General features: G+C 48.5%; 1 protein-coding gene across 2 annotated transcripts; it reads right to left on the bottom strand.

Annotated features, from left to right (window-relative positions):
* Nucleotides 1–7,492: 7,492 nt before the first annotated feature.
* On the bottom strand, nt 7,493–16,170 carry FOXB1 (forkhead box B1). 2 transcript variants are annotated; one of them, XM_083412843.1, is made up of 2 exons: nt 16,142–16,170; nt 7,493–10,496 (listed from the first exon to the last, which is right to left on the bottom strand). In XM_083412843.1, the coding sequence occupies exon 2, from the start codon at nt 10,459–10,461 to the stop codon at nt 9,499–9,501; it is 963 nt and encodes a 320-aa protein (XP_083268969.1). In that variant the 5' UTR covers nt 10,462–10,496; nt 16,142–16,170; the 3' UTR covers nt 7,493–9,498. The 2 variants fall into 2 exon arrangements, with proteins under 2 accessions (XP_083268969.1, XP_083268968.1); XM_083412842.1 differs by lacking the exon at nt 16,142–16,170 and adding an exon at nt 11,407–12,013.
* Nucleotides 16,171–24,474: the final 8,304 nt, after the last annotated feature.

The following is a 24,474-nucleotide window of genomic DNA, read 5'->3' as shown; positions in this document are numbered from 1 at the left end:
CTGGTAATTTGTCAAGTGCCATGTAAGAAGAAATAGTTTTATATTGTTTTATTGTTATCGTCAGCATCATGATTATTATTTCATTTTTCTTATCTGCCCTTCACTATAAGGTCCCAGGGCAGGTTACAGCAATTTAAAAATACAATCTTAAAAACAATTTAAAACAAATTACAGTCACAAGATAGACTGGGTCCTAAAAATATATATTTCTCAGGTTTCCTATAATGTTTGTGTGGGGTCTTTTTTTGGTTTAAAAAATCATGAGCTGGTACTCATATCTTGATATGTGTTATAAGTGCCAGCACAAAATGGCTGCTATGGGCAGTACTATCACCAAAAAATGCCATCTCTGGCCCACAACCAGCCCATCAGCACCTCCAAACACCTGCCATCTCAGCTATTCCTGATTCAAATAGAAGAGAGAGAGAGAGAGAGCGCGCTGGGCATATTGTTGATGCTCCCAATCCCCTGGTGACACCTCCCAGCAGCTTTCTAGATGTTAAATAGCATGGGGAACAAGATGGAACCCTGCTGAGCACAACAGGACAACTCCCATGGTGCTCAGCCTCCCATAACTACATTCTGGAAATGGCCCTGGAGGTAGGAGCAGAGCGACTGAAGCACAGGGTTCCCAACCCCCACCTCCCTGAGATGTTCCAAAAGGATTAGAGAACTGGGCCAAAACAAACAAGATGAATTTTAACAGGGAGAAATGTAAAGTATTGCACTTGGGCAAAAAAAATGAGAGGCACAAATACAAGATGGGTGACACCTGGCTTGAGAGCAGTACATGTGAAAAGGATCTAGGAGTCTTGGTTGACCACAAACTTGACATGAGCCAACAGTGTGACGCAGCAGCTAAAAAGGCCAATGCAATTCTGGGCTGCATCAACAGGAGTATAGCATCTAGATCAAGGGAAGTAATAGTGCCAGTGTATTCTGCTCTGGTCAGACCTCACCTGGAGTACTGTGTCCAGTTCTGGGCACCACAGTTCAAGAAGGACACTGACAAACTGGAACGTGTCCAGAGGAGGGCAACCAAAATGGTAAAAGGCCTGGAAACGATGCCTTATGAGGAACGGCTAAGGGAGCTGGGCATGTTTAGCCTGGAGAAGAGGAGGTTAAGGGGTGATATGATAGCCATGTTCAAATATATAAAAGGATGTCACATAGAGGAGGGAGAAAGGTTGTTTTCTGCTGCTCCAGAGAAGCGGACACGGAGCAATGGATCCAAACTACAAGAAAGAAGATTCCACCTAAACCTTAGGAAGAACTTCCTGACAGTAAGAGCTGTTCGACAGTGGAATTTGCTGCCAAGGAGTGTGGTGGAGTCTCCTTCTTTGGAGGTCTTTAAGCAGAGGCTTGACAACCATATGTCAGGAGTGCTCTGATGGTGTTTCCTGCTTGGCAGGGGGTTGGACTCGATGGCCCTTGTGGTCTCTTCCAACTCTATGATTCTATGATTCTATGATTCTATGATACCATGGCACTGAAAACTGCCAGTCAATGAAGGGGAACAAGCATGGTCACTTTCCACTTACTATCTTTCTCCCAACAATTGAAATCAACCAGGGCTACTAAGGCAGGTTCAGTGGCATGGCCAACCCTGAAGCCAGACCAGAACGTATCCAAGTTGCCTCCAAGCAAGCCTGAACCTGAACTCTTGACACTCTTTCTAGTGCTTTGCCCCCAAAGGGGCTTTTTGCCAATGTAGTAATAGTTGTTTAACTGCTGGGCCCAGGGAGATCTTCTTAAGGCAGGGACACACCGCTGCATCCAGAGCTACAATACCTTTCAGACAAAAAGGAACCTGTAAAATTCAGAGCTACCTAAAATCCTGTCTTGTGGGCAGATGCAAGAGTGCTGATTATCATTGTGCTGATGGTTATTATTTTTCAAATGGGGCTACTGCACCCCACCCTGGGGTCCCTTGTGAAGAAGGGGGGGGGGTTGAAAATATTTCAAGCAAACAGCTAAACAAAGAAAGCCCTGTTAAGTTTTACAGCCTAAAACAGGTCAACAATACAAAAGATTACAACTGCTTTCCTTATAATCTGCTTCTGAAGTCAGAGCAGTGAGTCGTTTTGATGGCTTCTGTTGAAAAGGGGCTTTCATTGTACTCTTTTTGCCACCTGCTAAAAACATTTCTGTTTACCCAGATATTGATAATGTTGGTGTGTTCTTAGTTTATTGCTGCTTCCAATTCTTTTGATGTTTTCATTGTTTTCACTAATAATTTCATTGTATTATTCTTTCTGTAAAATGCCTTGAGGGCTTTTCTCAGGGAGGGGTTGCAATCATTTGGTATATAAATTTCATGAAATAAATAAAAATAAATAATACGTTTAAAAACAAACAAACTCAGAGACAGCCACATTCTACTTGCAACAGAAAGCCAACCAGCTGACCTGCAAGAGGCAATTTCTCTACAAGCCTCACAGTTCTGACATGATTTGGGAAAGCTCTATTGAAATCGGTGCAGCTCCACTCCAGAATTGTACACCTACTTCTCTAAGCGTAAGCTCCATTGTGCTCAGTGGTGCTTACTTCTGAGTAGGCTTAAACTGTTGTGCTGCAATCCTCTGCTGCAGCCTAACAGTGATATCCTACACACTCCTGTCCTGAAATATGCACATTTACCTGGGAGTAAGCTCCAATTGAGACTGCTAAGGGTTAGCTTCCCACCCTCCTGCCTTTTTGTCAAATCGAACAGCTCAGCCCTATCTAGGCTTGTTACTCGTAAGTAAGTCCTACAGTGGGCCTTACTTCCTAGGACTGGGGTTGCTCTGGATTATCAGAAAACTGCAGGTGCTTCCTAGAGTTTTTGCACCCTCTCCTACATTGTTCCTTATTTATTTTTATTTTTATTTTCTTTTATTTTAATGAAGGCATCTACCGACTCCACCCCATACCCTGGCGGTAAATCTTCCCGAGTCCTGGCACCCCTTCTGTTGCCTCACAAACAGGATGGCAACGAAACTTACACTAGAGTGCAAACAGAAGCCCTGCTCACCCCCCTCCCCCCACTTTCACCCACTTCTTAAAAGGGAAGGAAAAGAGAAGTGGGGAGAGAGGGAGAGACAGAGAAAGAAAGAAAATGCATTTAAATTCCAAAGCAGTTTCAGGAGTGGTTTCCTAGTCTCTGAGTCAGAAATGTGTTTGTGAAAATGCAGGCTTTTTGTCCCAGGAAGGGAAGAGGAGGAGGAGGAGGAAGGTGGGGGAGGGAGGGAGAGGGGCCTAAATCTACATCGGTGGCCCGGCCTCGCTTTACCATTCTCTGCATTTTTCTATTCAAGTCAATGAAGTGCCCTGGGACCCGGGTTTTGATCTAGTCAATTGGAGAAAGTGACAGAATTCTAATATATTTGTTTAATGCTTTTCAATGGGGCCCTTTCACACGTCGGAGGGCTTTTTGCGGGGGAGGGGGAAATGAAGCCCCGAGCTGAAGAGAGAAAGCCAAAAAGAAAGAAAGAAAAAGGTTTTGTGCCCTTTCTCTCCTTCCTGGTCGTTTTTCTTTCTTTCGCACGCCCCCATCCTCCGAACAGCCTTCGAATCTGGCACAAGGACATATTCCATAACTTCTTGAGCGCCGGTTTCAAGTGATCTTGGAGAGGAGACGGCATTTTTCTTTTTTCTTTATTCCCCCCTCCTCTTTTCTTTTTTTCTTCCTCCTACCGCTCCTCCCCATGCCTCGAAAAGTAGGGGAAGTAAAAGAAACAGCTGTGAAGTTATTGTCAGCTCCTAGAGTTGGACTCAGAGGCTATTGTCAGCCCACGGCAGGCGGTCCAAAGCCTCCTTTTTACAGGCTGTAATTGAAACATATTAATTAGATAATTTGTTGTTAGTTTAAAAGAAACAAATACAGCCCCTTCAAGGCTTCACAGACTGGCACTTCTTCTCATGCGCCCCCCCCCCGCGCCTCCCACCGAAAAACACCCTCCGCTTGCCTTCTCGATGTGTGCGTGTGTGTACATATATGCACACTAAGAATTTAATAACTCTTCCTTTGAAACTGAGCAGAATATAAACAAACAAACAAACAAACAAACAAAACTCTTTATTACTCCTTATTAAGAGGCACCCGCTTCTCTGCGCATCCTCCCTTTGGACAAAGACTCGGAAGGCTGGATGTCTAAACCTACCTGGGTTGAAAACACAAGGACGAACCTGAAAACTTCCCAGAAAGTAGGCTCGCTTGCAGTGTCAAATTCCTGCTGCTTTGGGTTGCAATTGGTTCTTTTCTGCTGGGTGGAACCGGCCAAGCTGTTGTTGATGTCGCCGTTGTTGTTACTACTATTACTATTTTATTATTGGGGGGGGGGAGCTTATTCAGTGGAATTAGACAAGGGGGGGAAGAGGAAAAGGAAAGGAAAAGGTAGTTTCCTTCAGGTGCGCTATTGCAAGGAAGGCATATTGAAAAAGTACACTAGAACCGGGATGCGCAAGAACTGCATGCTGTTGCGCATCCTTCCTTGCGCCAGGAAACTCTCTGGGTCCTGCGAGCGCTTGACTGTACAGCTTTACCTCATCGCGCTGCATTTCCAAGCCTGTTCCCACCCAACTTAAACCAAATTCTGTTTGGCATTTGAGTTCCATCACATCCTCCTTACAGCTAACGGACGAAATATACTTGTGACATGTACCTGATCCTTTGCGGGTTTACTCGGAGGTCACACACACACCCTACACAAAATAAATCACAGCTTGATATAATCCGGTGGCAACTTTGCAGGGGCGTTTAGCGTGACTTTATTTAATTTTAATGGCGCTCTCTTAAACCCACCCGCCTTTGGGAGGTGACTTTTTGGAGCCCAGCCACATCGGACAGTTTGTGTGGTGCTTTGAAGCCGACAAAAAGCGAGGGGGGTGCTGGGGGTCCTGGACTCCTTCCGCTTTTTACGTTCACCAAGACAAAGAGTAGAAGAGTTCCTAAAATCCACATTCTCGGCCATTCCTGCTCTGCGGGTGCTCCTCCATCCCGCTTATAGATGAAATTGATTCAAATGACACCGCAAGTATTTAGCTACAGAGAGTGAAACGGGGGTCGGGATTTTGTGGTTAGTGGTGGGTGGTTTTTGCTGCTCTTTGGCTGCTCCTGTTGCGTGAGGCTCCTCAGTCCTTGTGCAGACCAAGCCTCTCATGCTCTCCACTTTGCACGGCAGGGCAGCACGGAAGCTTTCCCGAACCCTAAACCGTGGGGGTAGCTGGGGGGGGAGCTCCCCCCCCCCAAATTAGAAAATAAATAAGAATAAGTAACTGACCAATCTCGTCGCAGATAACTCCGTTTCCCCCCCCCCCCAACATAAATCGTGGCTGCGCCCATGCCCTAAACCTGAAGTTTTAAAACAATTCGACGATTAAAATCGCAGCCTGAGTTTCTGGAGTGCGGGGAAACAGCAGACGACTCACTCAGGCTGGATCCTACACATACTTACCTAGAAGTTAGTCAAGCCTATTTATTTGCTTACTCCCAAATGCGCGCTGTGCTGAAATATCGCCGCTTCTCTGCCCATTTACTCGGAAGTAAAGTCCTACTAGACTCAGGGTTGCGCGAGGATACGACTTACTCCCAAGTAAATGCGTGTGGGATTGCATCCCTGTGCAGACTTTTAGCTGGGAATGCTCCATGGAACTAAGTGGGACTTACTTCCAAGTAAATAGGCACAGGAGCGGCTTGCAAAATCGCTTTCGGCTTAACGATTTAGGGATCGGGAATTGTAAGCGTCTCTCGTCGCTTGCGTCCCGACTGGAAGTTAAGGCCAACTAATTAATGTGGAAGAAGATCTCGCCCTACCCAAACCTGGGCCGTGGCTTGTTTGGGAAAACTTTGTGGCGTGAGGCGGGGAGAGCCCGTTGATCCAGTGACGCGTCTTGAATGCTTCCCCCCGAGGCTGATCGTGGCGATAGAATCGTGGGTTGGGTTTGATGAATGGGGCGCGTTGTCTCCATTCTGACAGCCTTCAGCAGCTCGGCGCATTTTAATCAACCCAGTGGATTTGCACACGCACACACCCCGGCATCTCTCCACTTGGAGAAGTCCCTTTGGCGAATGGATCCCTGGGATCCGCCGCATGAGAAGTTCAACGTTCTCGCTTTCCTCTCTTCTCCGCTGCCCCCGAAAGCACCGCGTTACATTTTGGAAGGGAAATTACTCGTCCCTTGCCCTCAACCCTCCAGTGCCTCCCAGCTGAAATCTTGAGAAGAATTCTCCCATACTGAGGTCTCACCAGACTGTCGCTTTTTAAGCACTTCAGAGTCTCTGTGGTGCCAATCCACAGTCTACATATTCCGAAGCCGGTTCGGCTGAGATCGATAGGCCTGCTCCAAAACTGCTCTGAATTATCTAGACAGATCCAGATTCAAATTATATCGTTTAAACGAACCGATTTCAAGAGAAAGCATTAAAATCTACTGCTTGAAAGTTCTGCCAAATAAGAATAGTTGATTGTCACTGTGTGTATTCCATCACACACATACACATTCTGATGGAAATTAATCATAGCTACGGTATGCACACTACCCCGAGAATAAGTAAAAAGTATGGCCAACGTCCGAATAACTATTCAGAGGATTGGGCTCCACGTGAATTTAACACGGAGGAGGATGACAATGCACAGATGCATGCAGATGCATCGTTTCTAGCAGAGGCAAATAAGGAAAGAAATGCGCATGAGTTTGACGGGCGGGCGCTGCCATCCCGGGAAAAGGTAGAACTGGATGGAGCCCAGAGGATGGAATCCTCGCTCCCGCAAAGGGGAAAACGCATCTGGGCTTTTATGAGAAAGAACTGCGGTCCGATGGTGTAGCATTCTGCAAAAATTAGTCATGACTAATTCCCATCGAATGCAATAAGATGGGATCTATTCACGCCAAAGCTACTCGGATGAGATCTCTGTGGCAATTCTGCTGATTCAGACGTCAAGTCCCTTTGAGTTTGGTGGGTTTTACTTCCTCTTCTGCGTGTGCTTTAGGATCGCAGCCCTAACTGAGCATCTTTGGCCGAATTGTGCCCAAGACTTGTAATGTTTTGCTTATACCGTCTTTAGCAAAGATATTCCTTTCAAAGTTCGTTACGAGGCATAGCATGACGTGTGAATCAGAATCAAGAATCACACGCATATTTCCTACTAATTAACCTTTTCATTTGTGCTTTGTATCAGTAATATCTTGAGAATATATGAACGAATGCATTATGAAGGATTAGGGGAAAGTAGGAAGTCGTCCCCCCTTCCATTAATTGCCGCTTAATCTATGTCAAACCCATGGATTTCAAAGGAAATGTGATTACACACACACACACACACACACACACACACACACACACACAAACACTTGTTCTTCAGGCTGTTTCCTTCTTCTCCCGGGAGAGATTCTATCTCTCCGCCGCCCCCGCTTGTTTATTTATGTCCTCTCCACGTTGAAACAGCGCAATTCTGCAATGCATCAAATAAGGGACTTTTCTGCTGAAAAAGACGACCAATGAGGTCCCATCCTGGCTTTACATATTTTAATGAGAAAATATTATTTGGACGGCTAGTTTCATAATTTAACGTAGAGACTTTAAAAAATAAAAAACCCAAACAATTGTCCGAAAACAGGCATGCTGGGAGGGAAACAGGAACATTAATATTTTAAATATCATGCTCGGTTCTGTACAGGAATTAAACAAAAACAAAAACCCAACAACGACACATGGCCCGATCCAGCGGGAAGTTCTCTTGCAAAAGCACCATTGAAATTGCGGGTGCGCAAGAAGAGAGCACATCCGTGAGCATTTTTTCCTTTCCCCCGCTGCTCTCGCGCATGCTTCCTTCTTTGCAGCGCAACTTCCTGCCAGATCGGGCCATCGGGTTCTTAACAGCTTCGCCTGGGCGCTTCTGCATCTCGTTTTGCTTTTCGCCTTTTAACTTAAGCGGTTCAAAAACGGACGGATTCCAGCAAACTACCTACAGCTAGGAAAGGGTTACATCGAACGAAAGTGCATTTTACACAGTTGGTAATCATTCCTATTCACAGACATGTACAGTTTATCCCTCCTAGTTCCCCCTCCCCTCCTCAGTTTTTCTCAGTAGTTCCGACAGAAAAGAAGGGTATTTTTAATGGGCGTTCCTCTCAGGCCTCTCAGTTGCCACGTTTAAAACCAAAACTGGAAGTCTGAATCTCATTTGGTACTGGGTCTGGTTTCCCTCGTTAAAAACATAATCCATGACTTAAAAAAAAATATCCTCGAAACAATCAAAAGATTAGAAAATCACTCCCCTTCTCAACTCGGAAAGTAAACTTTCACATTATAAGAGTTATAGCAAACGGGCCAGGGTATGGGGGTTCAGGGTGGCGTTTAAACGACTTCGTAAACATAACGGACCCGATCCAGCCAAAATTATGCACTTCAGTAAACAGCGCAATCCTATGGGAGTTTCCTCAGAAGTACGTCTCGCTGTAGTCAGCAGAGCCTGTACGGACGTGCGGATAGGATCGCAGCTAAATTAGCTTTTAGTTTGTGTGTGCATTCCCCAAAGAAAAGTTAACAGCAGCCGGATCCAAAGTCATGTTTAATCGGAGATAAATCTCACAGGGTTGAAAAAGTATTTACTCCCGAAAACCTCAGGCCTAAGGCTGCAATCTTCTGCAGATTTACCTGGGAGTAAGTCTCACTTGGAAACGTACACAGAATTGCTCTGAAAATGTCCCATTAAAATAAATGGGACTTTTTTTTTAAGCAGTTGACTTTGGTTCGATCGGGCATCCTCTTATTTCACAGGGACATCCTTCTCTTCCTCGGGGCCTGTCCCCCACCTTTGCCGGAGCACAATTTTTGCGTGAAAGGCCGGGGTTGGGATGGGGGTGTCTTAAAAAAAAGCCTTACATGGAAAGCAAGGGCACGGGGTTTGGACGTTGCAGAGAGAGCGAGAGAGCGACCCTTTCAGTGCATGGCGTCACCCTGCCCAAAGAACTTCTTAAAAGTTGGACAACAAACCTTGTGGAGAAGTCTCCAAAGTGAAACCAATTTGTGGGGGAAAGAGGGGGAGGGGGGAGAGGGAAGAAGCATCTGTGATGGCTGTGGATTTTTATCTCCTTTCTTCCCCAAGAGAAATCCTGCCCGGGTTGGGGGGTGGGGGGAGGATGGACGAGAGACAGAAATGAACAGACAAGTTTGATTTTGCCTTTCTTCAGCGTGGGGCTGCAATTGCCTTGAGACGCACCGAGTTCCTCTGGAAGCCGAGTGCCCAGGAGTGGGAGGGAGATGGTAAAGTCTTTTTCTTTTTTGCAGGGGGGGGGGCGGTATTTGAACCCAAAGCACGCACCGCTCAGTCCCTTCCGACGAATAAATATAGCAGGCGGGTGGACCAGGAAATTTGAGGAGGGTCAAAATAAAGGGAAACGTCGTCGACTTGGGGGGTTGACGGGTGGGGCGAGGGGTTTTCCTTTCCTGCTGTCTCCCCCACTCCGCCAGCCAGCCCAACAGCCAGCGCCCCCTCCCTCCCTCAGGCCCGGGGGTCAGTGGACGGCGACCACAGCGTGGAGGGCGGAGGGCGGGCTGGTCAGGGTCTCGCTGGGGGTGGCGGGGCTGCTTTGGCTGGTGGCCGTCTGCGAGGACGTGGGACTGAGCGAAGGCGGCGAGTTCGAGAGGATGGTGGGGATGGGCGCGGGCAAGGCGGGCAAGGCGGGCACTGCGGCGGCCGGCGTGGGCTTGATGGGCACCGGGATGGCCGGCAAAGTCTGCCCGGCGCCGTGGCACAGCGGCTTGAGGGGGACCCCGTAGGCGGCGCTGTAATCGCCGCTGGCCATGGAGATGGGGGTCGCCGTCTCGAGCATGCCGGAGCCGTACACGTGGGGCCAGCCGGTGCCCACCGTCGTCAGCTGGTTGGGGAGCGGGTAGGCGCCGGGCATGGGCTGCATGGTGGAGAAGGCCAGCCCGCCAGGCATCTTGTACTCGCGGGCGATGATGTTTTCGATGGCGAAGGGGTGCTTGAAGCCCGAGGGCTGGGAGACGCCCAGGTTGTAGGGCGGCATCTGGGGCAGGTGGGAGCCGCCGGCGGCCAGGGCGCTGAGGCGCAGCTTGGCTTGCTGCTGGAGGTACTGGGCGGCTTCCGACGGTTTGGAGGGCGCCAGCGGGTCGGACTTGAGGACCTTGAAGCGCTTGCGGCGCCGCAGGAAGCTGCCGTTCTCGAACATGTCCCCGCAGCTGGGGTGCAGCGCCCAGAAGCTGCCTTTGCCCGGCTGGTCCGGCCGTCGAGGGATCTTGATGAAGCAGTCGTTGAAGGAGAGGTTGTGGCGCAGCGAGTTCTGCCAGCGCTGCGTGTTCTCCCGGTAGTAAGGGAAGCGGTCCATGATGAACTTGTAGATCTCGCTCAGCGGCAGCATCTTCTCCGGGGAGCTCTGGATGGCCATGGCCGTCAGCGAGATGTACGAGTAAGGAGGCTTCTGGTCACTGTACGTGTTGCGGCCCGGCCGAGGCATGGTGGCGGCGGCGGCGGCGGCGGCTCGGAAGAGATCTGCAGAGGCGGGGGGATGATTGAGGAGAGGGGCGGTAAGAGAGCTCGCGTTAAGCAAATAGATCTCTATATCTATAGCGGGGTGGGGCAGAAAGTAGTTTACAGGTGAAAGCGGCGATTTTCTAGGCTTCCGTCTCCCTGCTTTTCGCGGCGAGAGCCTGCAGGAGTGGGTAAGTCTGCTGGGGTAATATCTGAGAAAAGTCCCCCCCCCCACATGCACACAAGGGAACGGGAGGGGGGCTTCACCTCCAACTCAAGAAGTTATACTGACAGACCAAAACCACCGCCCCTCCTCAGAAACTGTAGCTCTGGGCATTAGGAGTGATCCATCCCTCATTTTCCAGCAAAATAAATACATCATTGTTGATGATCATAATCGGTTTCACGGCGCTTTCCCGGTGCTTGCCCTGTAAGAATTCTTACAAACCGATCTTCCTTCCTTTCTTTTTTTAAAAAACCAAAAACCCTCCATTACTCGTGAGTAAACGCTGAGGAGTTCAAAGGGACTTGCTTCCTCGCCACTGTTGGAGAGACGGGCTCCCTCCTCCGCCGACCATTATAGCGATGGTTTCAAAGTACAAAAATTTATTCCGATACGCCCCCACCCAGCCCCCATGAAAGCGTAAACTCCCTTCCAGAGTCCATCTCTCACTCCCTCACTCCCTCACTCACAAACACCATAACACCATCCGGTCCGCAACTCATAAAAGTTCATCCCCCTCCCCCTGCCGTCAAGTACGAGGGACGCAACGGGACAGCAACCCACGCGGGAGCGGGGGGACATTTCTTCCTAGTTTCCCTCCCCGTCTCCAAACTTCCTCTCGGCGGAGCCTCTGACCCGCGCAGCTGAAGAGCCATCCGAGAGGAGCAAGAGCTCCTCCGCTCGCCCCCTCCAACATCTCCGGCTCACCTTAACGCTGCCTCCAGCCGAAAGTCCGCATCCGGGGCCCGCTCCTCCCCGACGCCTGCCCGCTGCTGTCCCCCGGACCGGCTCGCTGCTTCCCTGGGCTCCGACGGAGGGGCTGAGGGGAAACCTGGAGGTCCTGTCCCCGCGCAAGCCGGCGTGGAGCGGGGCTGGTCCGGCTGTGCGCAGCCCCGGAGGAGAGATCGAGGCGAGCCGATCGAGGGCTGGGCAGGCGCTCCTCCTCGGCGGGCTCAGCAGCCCGAGCTAAGTAGCTGCTGCCGCCGCCGCCGCTTCCTCCATCTCCTGCCTCCCAATCATCTGCTGGTTGCAGGCGGCGACTGGAGCAGAAAAGACCCCTGTCGGGGCGCTTCATTAGCGTGCCACTTCTTCTCTATCATATGACAATCGCCTTGGGAGGAGGAAGGAGGGGAGGGAGGAGGGAGGATGAAGGAGAAGCCAGGAGGAGGAGGAGGGGGGGAGGAGGGGGGAGAGAGAGGCGCAAGAGGGCTGGCGGAAAGGCATAATCTGGTTCCATTGACACCTATTTACACGGACACCTTGGGCCAATGGGAAGCAGTGCCATCGGAAGGCAAAGCGCAGCCGCCGGAATGGAAAAGGGGTGAGGACCGCAGCCCGGGAAGGATGTGTGCGAGGGAGACGCAGAGAGGGGTGGGGGAGAGGGGGGCGCGAGCAACCGTGCGAGTCAGCCAGCCCGGGTTGTGTGCATGCGGAGTCTCTGGGCGCAGGGACTTGGCGGGGCGCTTCGCCCGCAATTCACACTTACAAATGAAGCGACTGAGAGGCTGGAGGGGGAGAGAGGGGGGGCGGATGGGGAAGCCGGAGGAGGGATGTTTGACGTGGCAATTGCTTGCCTGGCCTATTCTGCTTGTTCGACATTTTTCCCTGATTTGTATTGTTAGCTAGCTTCAGGCTGGGCCCCCTGTCCCGTCCCGCGCCGCCCCCCACCCCGCCCCCCGTTCCCGGCGAGGGCTCCCTTTCCCCCTCCCTCCCCCCCCCAGCTGGAAAGGCCTTTCTCTCGCCCAAATCCGAGCCAGCTCTTGTCTTGGCGTTTCTAAGGACTCTTTTTAAGAAAAGGGGAAACTCTCTTGTGTTGTGTGCGCGCTCGGAGTTTGGCGGCGTTTGGGTCTGTTTGTTTTCGAAACGCAGTCGCTTTCCACCCCTGTCTTTCCGCGGTGGAATAAATCACGCTCTGGGTTGGGGGATGAGTTATTTATTTAAGGGCGGATTTATTTATTTGCTTGGGAGACGGTCCAGCCACATGTTAAGCCACTTTGAAGTCGCCCCCCCCCGGTGGATTGCCAGGGAGGAGGGAGACCTTAAGCACATGCACGCTGCCGAAATCGGGCCGGAGAATGGGGAGAGAGAGACTTAGAAGTGTTCGGATCCCTCCCGTGTTTTGTTTTATTATTTGAGGGGTTGGGGATGTTCTCTCTTTTTTTTTTTTTTTTTTTTTGAATCTTCCTCGCTAAGAAAGGCCAACTTTTCATCCCCAGTGAGAGACCCATCACTTTTAAAAGCAGCGAAGATCTCCCTCGCTGCTTTCTTCCTTCTTTCTGGCAATTTGCCCTCTAAGGAGGCATGAGGAGCGGAGAGAGATAGGAGATCGCCTATCTCTGCTGCTTCTTCTTCTTCAAATTAATGTGGGTTCCTGCTAAACAGTTAAGGAGGTTTCAGGTAGGCTCGGGAATTGCATGTTCACGATCCTACCTAATCAAAGTACTTGTTGCAGTGGATGAGATTTTAGGCCATTTCACCATTTCACTGAAATTAAGGGAACTTGGAAAGTGGCTGGATCGTGAGTTATGTGCATGCACGCATGAATGAATAATCTTATGATCCTATGAAAAACGGATCCGCTGAATTGGTCTACCTTAGCTAACTGGCATTTCTTGTTTACGTGTAAAGAAGACACTCGGGTATGTTTAGAGCGCGTCTATAACAGCAAACTATTTAACAGCGCGATCCTGTGTATGTCTACTCAATGGGATTTACTCCTAGGTAAGTATAGATCTTAGTACATAAAGTCTCAATTGTATTGTTGGGACTAGAATCGGGACGTTATTTCACCTGTTCCGTGCGATCCATTAGCAGGTTAAGCTGAAGTATCTAGATATCAGCAGATTTTTGTCGCGATCAAAAATGTATTACATTCAGTAGGCACCCCAGGTAAAGTAAGTGCCGTTGATTCTCGTGAAACTTCCCACAAGCGTAATTAGGATTAGATCCTTTCGCACGTTCCTTCTTTATTGTGTACACCAGGATCGTAACGCCTGGGGAATACATGTGAGTCCTCTGAGACTCGGGATTGTCCTCGACTCCGTTAAATGCTTGTGGCAAACCTGGTTTCGTAGTTGAGTAACGTGTGAAAGGACAACCTACATGTACACTGCGTCTCAACCGAGTTGTGGAGCTCTCCAGCGTATCCACGACATCCGCCAACGCTCTGGTCCTCGCCGGGGGAGGGGGAGGATCAAAAGGATCGCTGAAATCTAAATAAAGACTTTCCACTCTTGAGGAGGTGACCTACTTCTGTATTCCCGTGTAAATCACTTACACACCTCTTGTGTGACTGTTGATACGACGCGGCGAAAGTGACAGGTGAGCAGTTCAACACGTAGAGCAACGGGTGGTTTAAAAGTCGTGCGAAAGCGATATTCTAAAAAGAGATTGCAGAACAAAAAAAAAAAAACCCACCCCCACCCCAAATCCTCCCCTCTAATGTAGCTGCAGACTTCGGAAAAGGCGAACGCGCCACGCTTGGAAGGAATGCTTGAGAAAGGACTCAGCTGGGGGCATCCGACTTTCAGAGGACAGCGCAGTCGTCGCCCTCTTACATGCCCACCTTCCTTTAGCGCCAAAGTTCTCCGAGACATTCCATTAAAAGCGAACCAAACGTCCGGCTGGAAAAGGGCAAGTAAAATGACTAGAGTGCGGAGTTACCTCTCTTACCAACAAAACCCAGAACCTTTCCTCTTCACGAAATAAGCCCCCAGTATAATTAAGAAACAGTTTTTAATACTCTTGGGCAGATTTTATTCTTACAGCGAGCCTATAGAGTAGGCCAGTAATATCTTCAGCATAGGAAGACGAACAGGGCCTTTTTGGTTTTTTTAACTCAGGGGAAACAGGCGCGCAAAGAGGACCGATGGGGCCGGCAGGAAACTTATTAAACGGTCAAACGAACTGGCAGCGAACAGCTGAAATCATTCTTAAAAATTGTCTTTGGTGACCCAGGTTTCAAAATATACATTTTAAAAAAACACATGGGAGGCAATAGAGGTTTAAGACACGCCGAAGGAGGTATAGGTCTTTCCCCTAACTCATAATGATCCGGTGGAACGCCTTGCCACTTGACAGTTCCATCGGCATCCACGCAAATTTAAGACGAGGCAAAAATGGGCGGGGTCAGGGTTGCTGTCATAAATGCAGCTTTTTGGAATACCTCATCCTGTAGGATGCGAGCCAGAGAGATCAGCAGTTGAGACCTAATTAGGAAACCCTGAAGGTGGTACCACGTAGCTGCTGGTTCGCTATTCTAGAAGGAAGATCCGGACCGAAACGACTCCGAGCGGGTTCAACCTGACAATTCCAGGCTGTCCCTTCACCTCTGTCTCGCACCTAAAGGCTCCAAGCCTAGACGCAGTTCTCTGGGAGTGAGCATCAGGAACTCGCCCCTGCACACTCTCCACACCACACTGTGTCATTTTTATTTTATTTCTAAATGACATTGAGTTTTTTGAAAAGAAAAGGAAAGGAAAGAAAAGAGAGTGGATCGTTTATTATAAACTTCTCTCTCTCTCTCTCTCTCTCTCTCTCACACACACACACACACACACACCACATTAACTGCATTTTCGTTGCTGGTCAATAACTCACCAAAACGTAACTTAAACACGACGAATTTAGGAGATTAAACAATTTCATTAATATTGAAATGGCGGCGGAGCCGGAGCGCGGCCGCTTGAGATGCACACGCACGTTTTTCAATATTAACAGAAGTACTTGAAGAGAAGAATAATGTCACCTTCTTAATTCAGGAAAAATAAAGCGTCGTCGTGGGGCTGGGGGCGGGGTGGGGGGGGGTGCGACGAGAGCGGGAAGAAAGAAGAGAAGAAAGGGACCCTAAGCCCAAATTTCTTGCGCAACGTTGTATCTACGGATTCTTAAATTGCATCTTGAAAGAGATCTTTCTTATAGATCCTGCCGTACTTGGCTGGAGTACCGCATTGTGTTTGTATGTGTGTGTAATTGGGACACACGCGCACGCGCGCACCTTTATCCAAACTGGACCAGAGCAGTAAACACTCTGCAACTCTACGAGAGAAGGAGCGCAAAATTATTTATTTATTCCACCTTGGGAAGATTCATTGCGGTTATTGCATAGGATAAGTCAGTCTCCTGTTTAAAGCTTCCATCCCATGGACACTGCGCTGGACACAGTAAGCTGCCCACTGAGCACTGTGGGACTTGCTTCCTAGTGACCACGCACAGGGTTGAGCTCAAAGGGAAGCAACGGTTCTGGCAGCAAGAGGGAATGCTTTGCGCACGTGCCGAGGAAGGGACGCAGACACCGCCCTGGCGAACGTCTTTTTGGCTTTTCCCAGGAAAGACGGGCGTCCTCGATGGGGGCTGAGTTGCTTCCGCGGCGCTGTAGAACCTCCACATGCCAAGCAGTGCACCTCTGAATGCCGGGGACGGAAAACGAAAGCATGGTCATTACCTTGACGCCCTCCCTGAGCGCTGCAGGACATCTGGTTAGGCCAGATGGACTTTTTTGGTCTGATCCAGCCGGGTAATTGTTGGGTTGCTCTTGGAAGTAAAAGGAACCAAAGCTTTAAAGGAGTTCCTTTTGTTTCACGGTTTATATGCTCACCTCCCCAAGCAGGCGCTTCCGCTCTTTTCTCGTAAAGGTCCAGGGTTTTGTTCCTAGGACATTTCTCTAGTGGAGCAACGGAGTGCCAAAATCATTCCAGTGTCCTAAACAGCAGAGATCTAAATGGCGATGTTGGGGGTGGGGGGTTCTTCCTGCAACCAGAGTTTGGGATTCTCTTTTTGGGATGTGTGGGAGACCCATGGACGCAAATAAGTTTATACACACAGTCATACAAGCTATTAAGGCTAGACCGCTCTTCCCCTGACTTAACAGCATGTCCCAATCTATGAACTAATTATGAGTAAAAACGTCGTAGTGCTTCAGTCCGCCTTAAGAAACCCACATTAGTTCTGCGGGTAGTCACGCATTATCGCTTCAAAAATTCAGATCCACAAACCACTTAAGCCTACTGCCAGGCTTTTCACGTGTTCCATGCTTCCCCCCAACGCACACACAAATAAAGAGTTAATACATTAATTTACTAATCATTACTGTAAAACCACATGCTGTACTTCGGACAAGTTATGAATAAAAGAGAGAAAGCATCGCGATCCGGAAAGCTGTTGACTTGTCTGCAGAACCCATCAGCGCAGCCTGACTGTTGGTGTATTTACCCGGAAGCAAAGTAGCAGCCAAATGGTCATTTTATTTGAGAATATAACTCAATAAGAAATAACTGGGAATTACTTCTGAGTAAATTTGCACGAGGCTTCCGGAGATCATGAGTACGTTTTTTAAAAATAATAATAATAATAATTTCCCATTAATTTCCGGGGCTTTCTTCCGAGTAACAGTGCGTCCTTCCTCAGAATTGCACGGATTTTAATAGGGCTCTTCCCCACCCTAAGAAGGGGTACGGATTCTAAAGCACGTTGCCACTGCATTCAGGAAACCTTTACGCGTAAAAATGTATAGGGTTGAGGCTCAGGGTTCTGTGCGTCACTTTGGAAACGGAGAAGAATTTTCCTGATTGTCTCTCAAACTCCTTTCACCCATTAAAAAAAAAAATCTTTTCCCAAATCCATCCTCTCAGTTTTAAAATGTTAAGCGCACGCCTCAAATGTTATTTTGGGTTTGGAGACACGAAGGAATCACTCGCCAAAGGGGGAATCAACCTCTATTCTGTAGGAAATCAAAACAAATAGACTTGGAGGTGGGGTGAAGAATGTGGGTGGGTGGGTGGGAGGAAAGAAATCTTATTCAAATAAGGAGCTCAGGGGAAGTGTTGGGAAAACTGTATAAAAACCCACATAAGTCAATTATATCCAATGGAAATCCGTCGGGCGCAGGGAGCATTCAAGGCGCTCCCGCGGACCACCTTTCTGCATGCATGGAGAGTTCGCTTTAAGCCTCCTTTCCCACAAGTTAGACCACACACGTTTTCCAGATTTGGCAATAATTTATGCTAATTTCCCCTCCATAAATCCACAATTCGCTTCAGTGGCGAGCCGGGGAGGGAGGGACGGAAGGCGAGGCGAGGCAAGGCAAGGACAAAAAAGTGACAAGCACCACAATATTGATTTTTGGGGATGTGTTTACACGCAGATGCGTTGCTGGGGGGGGTGCCCCTCAACATTTGCACGGATTATTTACACACACACGTTTCAGAACTCCAAAAGAACCTAAAAGCTTTGTTTATGAAAGTGAGGGCTCATACCAGCTTGTTAATATTTACAAAACAGTGGGAAGAGGGCTGAAAGGAAGGCGAGGAATTGGGGACGGGTGCGGGGGAGAGATGTCCCAGCTTCTTAAGGTCTCCTAGGCGGCCACTGCCAGCAACAATAATCCAGTCCTCTCTGAACCCCTCTTACTTTCTGGTGGGGGCGAGCGGGGCGGATAGGAATTATCTGCGGGCGAAGGCGAGAGCCAGGACCCCCACTCAGTCTCTTGATGCTCAGTCTCTCCGCCACCGTTTCCTGAGAAAAGGATACACTTTTTTTTATTTTAATGCTTGAAGTTGGGGTTAATTTGCGCATTTAAATGTTTTTTTACGCAGGACGCGGGGGAAATGCGGTGACCACACGAAGTTGTGAGTTTCTTCCATTGTGCCTTTTGCCAAGCGATCTGGCTACTTTGTGGGAACTGGGGGCTTTAAAGGCACCAAGGCGCGCGGGCCTTTGAGCTCTCTCGCATTAGGCATTCTTTCGCCAAATCTGCCACTTTGGTGGCGTGGAACTACTTAGGGTCTCTCTCCCTCTCCCTCCCTCCCTCCCTCCCTCCCTCTCCCGAATGATTCTGTTTCCTTTGCCTGATCAGCGCTAAAACAAATTCTCCGTGCCTGTCATTTAAAAATATAAAACCTCTACTGGGTCTAAAACACACACACAAACCTTCCTCTCTAATCGATATTTGCAAAAAAAAAAAAAAAGGGAAAGAGTTGGTAGCCGCTGTTAACCGAGGCACGCGTTTTACCAGAAAGCAAACTACTGAATTCAAATGGGACTTGTTTCCCGGGCGGGAGTTGTATTTGAACGTGTGGGAAGCTGCAGAGGTCTGGCCGAATCCTATGCATGCACCGCTGAAAAGAAGTCCCAGCGTGATAAAAGTGGTTTACTGTCTAGTCAATGAGCATAGGATCACAACCAACCTAGACATGTGATGAGTCGGGCAAAATTCCTCCTGGCTTGAGAGGATCATGGGTGTCGACTAAATAAATCTTGACTAGGCAGCAAGGCTACAACCTGAGGCTCTTCTACTTGAGGGTAAACGGACCCGTGGGCCAAGGTAACTCTCTTGCTTAGGAGAACGTCTGGATGGTGCGCTTAAAATAGACTCAGTGAGCGGAGGAAGGCAAAGCGTGTGAGACCAAACACGCACCATTGATTCCACCCTACGTTTGCGATTGCTTTTTTTTAGGGGGACACCACCGAGCAGCCAGATCCTATGCGTGTTTATTTCTTATTCAATGGCTGTGGTTCTTTTGCACAGGGAACCCCTTGAACTCCCTTTCCAGTAGTAATCTCGCCCCACGCTTGCAGAAAATGGCATCCTCGCAGCCCGATCCTATGCGTGCCTGTAAGTCATGGGACTTACTTGCGTTTAAAGCGTGCGTAGGACTCTAGCCTATCTCGAATTTTAATTAGCCAATGAGTAAAGTACCTTTCAGTTGAGTTTTCCTGAAAATTCTATAATTATTTTGGGTGGGGCACATTAATGAATTAAATTAATATCCTTCCCGCCCCAACCCTTCTATGTCACGTCAGCAGCGTTAGCAATAAAAGCAATTTCTATTTTAAAATGTAGACGATCGGATCTTAACCTGCTCAGGGAGTTTGTAACTGCTTAAGTATGTTCATGTTTGCAGCCCTTCAGCTCAATCTTATGTCTCTTTATGCCGAAGTAGGTCCCAATGGGCTTACTCCTTCACACCTGGGAGTAAGTCTCACTTCACTTACTGGGGATTTACTTCTGAGTAGACTTGCGCTGCCGCTCTTTAAAGAAGGTCAGCTGAAGAGCGCGAGCGGATAGCGCGAGAAGTTTTGCCTCCCAACTCTCGCTCCGCTGCTCTTTGCTCCTAGAGGAAACAGCATCTGACCGCGTGGCGCGAACTGAAATCGAAAAAGAAGTTCCTTTTTGCTGCAATCAACGTGCAACCCTTTCGGCTGTTCCCGGCCCAAAGTCAGTTGCACAGATTTGATTATCTCAAGATCGGGGCAGTTAAGCGGAGATCGCAGAATCCGAAAGTCTGCGTGAAGCCTGTCGAAAGGGCTTGCTCACAAAAGGCTCCTTTTATGTACTCCTGATTGCTCGTACCTTTGAGCTGAATGTGTGACTCGATTCCCGAGGAAAGCACTGCTCTCTGGAGGAGAGTCAGAGATGTCACAGGAAGACATCACGCGACGTGGCAATCCTCCAGCATGTACATGTGAACCTCCTCCGACCCCAAGTCATCTGCGCATGGCCAGGGCTGGACGCAGAGGGCGACGGGCTAACAGCCACTCGTCATCAGGAGGTGAGAACCAGGACGATCCCAAACAAGTAAAAAGTAAGCCCTAATCGGCATCACCTTCACCCCCACGTGTCCCATTCCTGAAATAAAAGTGCCTGCTCTGTCCACTGCGTGGTGTCTTTCCTCCTCACACTTAACCCACGCAGGGATCGCCCAGGTACAGAAAGAGTTGTCAAACCGAATGCCCTTAGATAATCAAGACAAGATTATACACTTGCATATACATACCATTGTTTGTGTAAGTGGCCTTTAAGACTGACAAATACGCGCGCCCACTTCCCGGGCGGAAAGGCTGCAATTATTATTTCTAAGAAAAGTAGAAGATCAAATATTTTTCCTCTTGGTTTTAATGTATCTATGTGAGGCTTTTTTCTTCGCCTATTTGTTTGTAAGTCGTTTTGGGTTGCTTTGAGCAAGATAAAAAGACTAACAAATTCAATAAATAGTGTTTTCTCCCCTCTCTGGAGTGTGATAAACGAGCCATGTGGCTGGTTTTAGGGATTGTGGGTGGACACGACTAGTCTCAAGCTCCACTACTCAGGGGTCCTCACACGGCACCAGCTGCCCTGTGTGTGGACTAAGGCTGTGCTGGTGGGTTGAGTTGCTTCCGCTTATCTCCTGGATGCCAAGCCATATCTTGGCGCAAGAGGTTGGCACCTACTCCTTGCCCTCCGGTCCCAATCCATGTCCTGCCGCGGGGAGCTGCCTTACAGAAATTCACCTGTCTGGATAAATCATAAAAGTCAAGCAAGTGAATGAATGCGTTGCTCCGAGCTCGCTTTACGGTGGAGGGGAAAAAACGGGCGGGGATGGAGATAAACCGCCTGGCCTAGTATAGTGGATGTTGTCCTAGGAAATCCCAGTAACGCAGAGCGATCATAAGCAAAGCGAATCCCGCTTTCTTTAAAGCGGAGCCGACCACTTTAGCTTAGTGCATTTAGATGGGAGTCTTACTTTCACGGAAGGGCGCCTCGGACGGCAGGCGTGAACCCGGCCGGGACAGACTGGAGAGTCACCATCAAACGGGACGGCAGTTTCTGTTTAATGAAACTACCTGCGTCGTGGGTTTCGATTGCCCCTCTGGAGATGGAAAGAAGTGGTAGCCGGGAAGCAGACCTTTCTCTGTCGCCAGGGAGACCTTAGATTACGTCCCCTGCTAGCTCCAGGACGCGCTGCATCCATCCATCCCTCGCTCCTTCCTCACCGCTCAAACTGCACCTCTGACTGGGCACTGAAACCCCAATGTTAAAACGAGAATCACCCCCTCTCTTTTCCACCCTCACCGCTTTGCTTGAGTTTTCCAAACACAGTTTTGGGGAAGTGGGATTTCCCTCACTGGTCAATCTTAGCAGGGGTCGTTTGGAACAGGAAAGTGGCCCTTCTAGAGAACCCCCGGGGTCTTGCCCACAGTTTTATTCTGGGACGCAGCGGATGGTCCGTGGAGAACGAGGGGTTGTGTGCGTGATTCCATATTTTTTAAATAGATGTAGTCTTTCCAAAATCCACCCTTAGTCTCTCTCTCTCTCCCTCCCTCCCGCTCTTTGTAGGAAATATTGCGAATGCCACCTTAGCCCCCGAGGAGGGATTAACTCGCCTTTTTCTCCCAGCTTCTAACTCTGGTGTTAAGGCAGAAGCAGATCGACTATATAATGTGGGCAGTGTTTGGTCATTTGTTCAAGGCGAACAAAGGTTGCGCCTAAGCCAAACTGCATTGCACTTGTGAACCGGGTCCCCCAATCTGAAGTATCTTTTACAGCAGGGGGAAAGAGAACAATTTCGTGTATGTCTAAAAAGGCTCGAACAAAGCCACTTTCCCGAGCATCTCAAAGTGAAGTAGTGAGGCGTGACATTCCCAGGGTGAAAGCGGACAAAGGCGGGGTCAGGGGGAAGAAAAAAGAGAATCAAACAGGCACTTTCACATGTCTGCCCTCAACTGCTGCACCTCTCCATAATAGGAAACAAATGTTGTAAAAAGGAGGATGGCGCCCATTCATTCAAAATAGCAAATGATAGCTAAACAGCATTGTCAAAACTGAAGCAACTTCGGTGGGGTCCCACCCAGAAAAACGGTTTTGTGTGGTGGTTAATGGATGGGTGGACGAAACTCTTTCGCTCGCCTTAAGATAAATATCTCATTAGACACACACACATATGCATAGATACACACTGGTTGTTAAAAGTGCCTTGTCCTCTCATTCCAACACCCCTTTCGAATATTTCTCTCTCTCTCTCTCTTTTCTTGGCTTTAAAATTTCTCCCACATCTTCTGCTATTGGAAGTGGGAAACTGAAATGCGTTTGGGCCCCTTAGAAAAAAATACTGCCAACACTGTTGCTAGATACGTTTACTCGGAAGTAAGTCCCATCTTGTTCAACAGGAGTGGTTGCCAAGGAAGGGGAGTGGGCAGGGGTCAGTAGCGGTGCAGAGTCTGATCCTGTGCGCGTCTGTTCCAGAAGCCAGCCCTCTCAAGGCGATGGGTTTACTCATAGGTAAGATGAGACAGGGGGATAGCGTTAAACGCTCCTGTTTCCCGGCTCAGAAATAAACAGTCGGTATCTATCGAAGAACAGGTCAGATCAGTCTGCTTCTTGGTTCAGCAATTAGCCTTTACAGCGCATGCACAGGGGATGAAATTGTAATTACTGTGCATCATGTTCGGAAGCACCGAGAATGATACCCTCACCCGGGAAAAAACCCTCAAACGCGGATGATTTCTGAATCGTTGGAACCCTCAGAAAGTAACGGGGGGGGCGCTTTTTAAAAACTGTGCTTGTTTATTTTAAATGCACATCTTTCCTGAGAGTCTCTGTAGCCCCACCCCCTCGCTCATAAAACAAGATTGAAACCGCATTTTAACACACACACACACACGAGAAGATGCATAAATGCTAAATTTGGCATGTATGGGAGTGATAAGAGGCAGTGTTCAAAGCTTTGATTGTTGTGAGCTTCGTGGTTTCTTCAGCTTCTTCCTCCCGCCCCCTTCCACTGGGTTGCCACCTACAGAGCTGACATTTTAAAGACCTAAAAGTGATCACCAAACCCCCTGCATACACCCCCGCACCGAATTCTTCCCTTAATTTCCGGCACTTAAAAAAAAAAATAGGTCACTTTGCATCTCTATGGCTAGAAAGCGATTCCTCTGCCTTTGCAGTGAATTCCCACTCGTGACTGTCTCTCACACATGCACACAGGGCACAAGTCCCGCAAGAACGGAAGCTCCCCTGTGGGCATGGATAGGATCTGTGCAAGAGCAGAAAAGCAAGCGGCCCCACTGACACGCACACAAATATTTTCTGGTTCTAAGATAGCAGCGGGTTTTAAAAAACACAATGATAATAACTGAACAACATTGCAGCATCTTGTTTGGTGTGTGGGTGTGGGTGTGGGTGTGGGTGTGGGTGTGTTCCTGATCTACAACCAGTTTCCACTGCAGCTCTTCGTTTTAAATCAACTGGTTCTGACAATTTTTAAATAAACCCAATTTAGGAGAAAATTAAGGATACAACTTTATTTGAGTAGTAGATTAACCCAAGGATTTTTTTTTAAAAAACCCCTTCTGACTCATTTAAGGACATTTAAGTCAAATACAACCCTTGGTGGTTACACTGAAAAGGTTCAAGCTGTGCAATAGCATTTTGATTTTTTATTCTTTTCTCAAGATTTATATCCAGCTTGATTGTAATCAAAACTTAAAGTGGTTTGCAAAAAGAATTAAACAATGAAATTTTTAGTAAGAACACGCAGTTAACAACACTATTTAAAATACTAAAAAAAAATTAAAATCAACAATTAAAACACAAGTCAGCATTCTACATATCTGGGCAGACTTCCCTAAACAAAAATGCTTTTAGCAGGCTCTGAAAAGACTACACTGAAGGCGCCTGCCTGGCGTCAATATGCAGGGAGTTCCAAAGTGTGGGTGCTGCCACCCAAAAGGATTGGTTTTTGAAAATTGCAGAATTGACTTTTTTTTTAAAAAAAAGAATCTATACAATTACAGATTAGAGTCTCTCTCTCTCTCTCTCTCTCTCTCTCTCTCTCTCACACACACACACACACACACACACACACACATGGATTCCTCTTAGGAATGAAAATGCCCAGGGCATTTTGCTGCTTGAAGTGGGACCCCAGTGGTGCCTCCTCACACTTTAAAAGGAGGTTGGGAGACCTGGTGCCCCCCCCCGACTTTGTTGGGTTCTTCAACTCCCATCAGCTCCAGTCAGCA

Source organism: Podarcis tiliguerta, assembly GCF_965153285.1.
Source record: "Podarcis tiliguerta genome assembly, chromosome: 14".
NCBI lineage: Eukaryota > Metazoa > Chordata > Lepidosauria > Squamata > Lacertidae > Podarcis > Podarcis tiliguerta.
This window is presented reverse-complemented; position numbering and strand designations above follow the sequence as displayed.

Coding starts and splice junctions, on each gene's coding strand:
- FOXB1 (XM_083412843.1), bottom strand. CDS start 10,461: ATGCCTCGGCCGGGCCGCAACACGTACAGTGACCAGAAGCCTCCTTAC.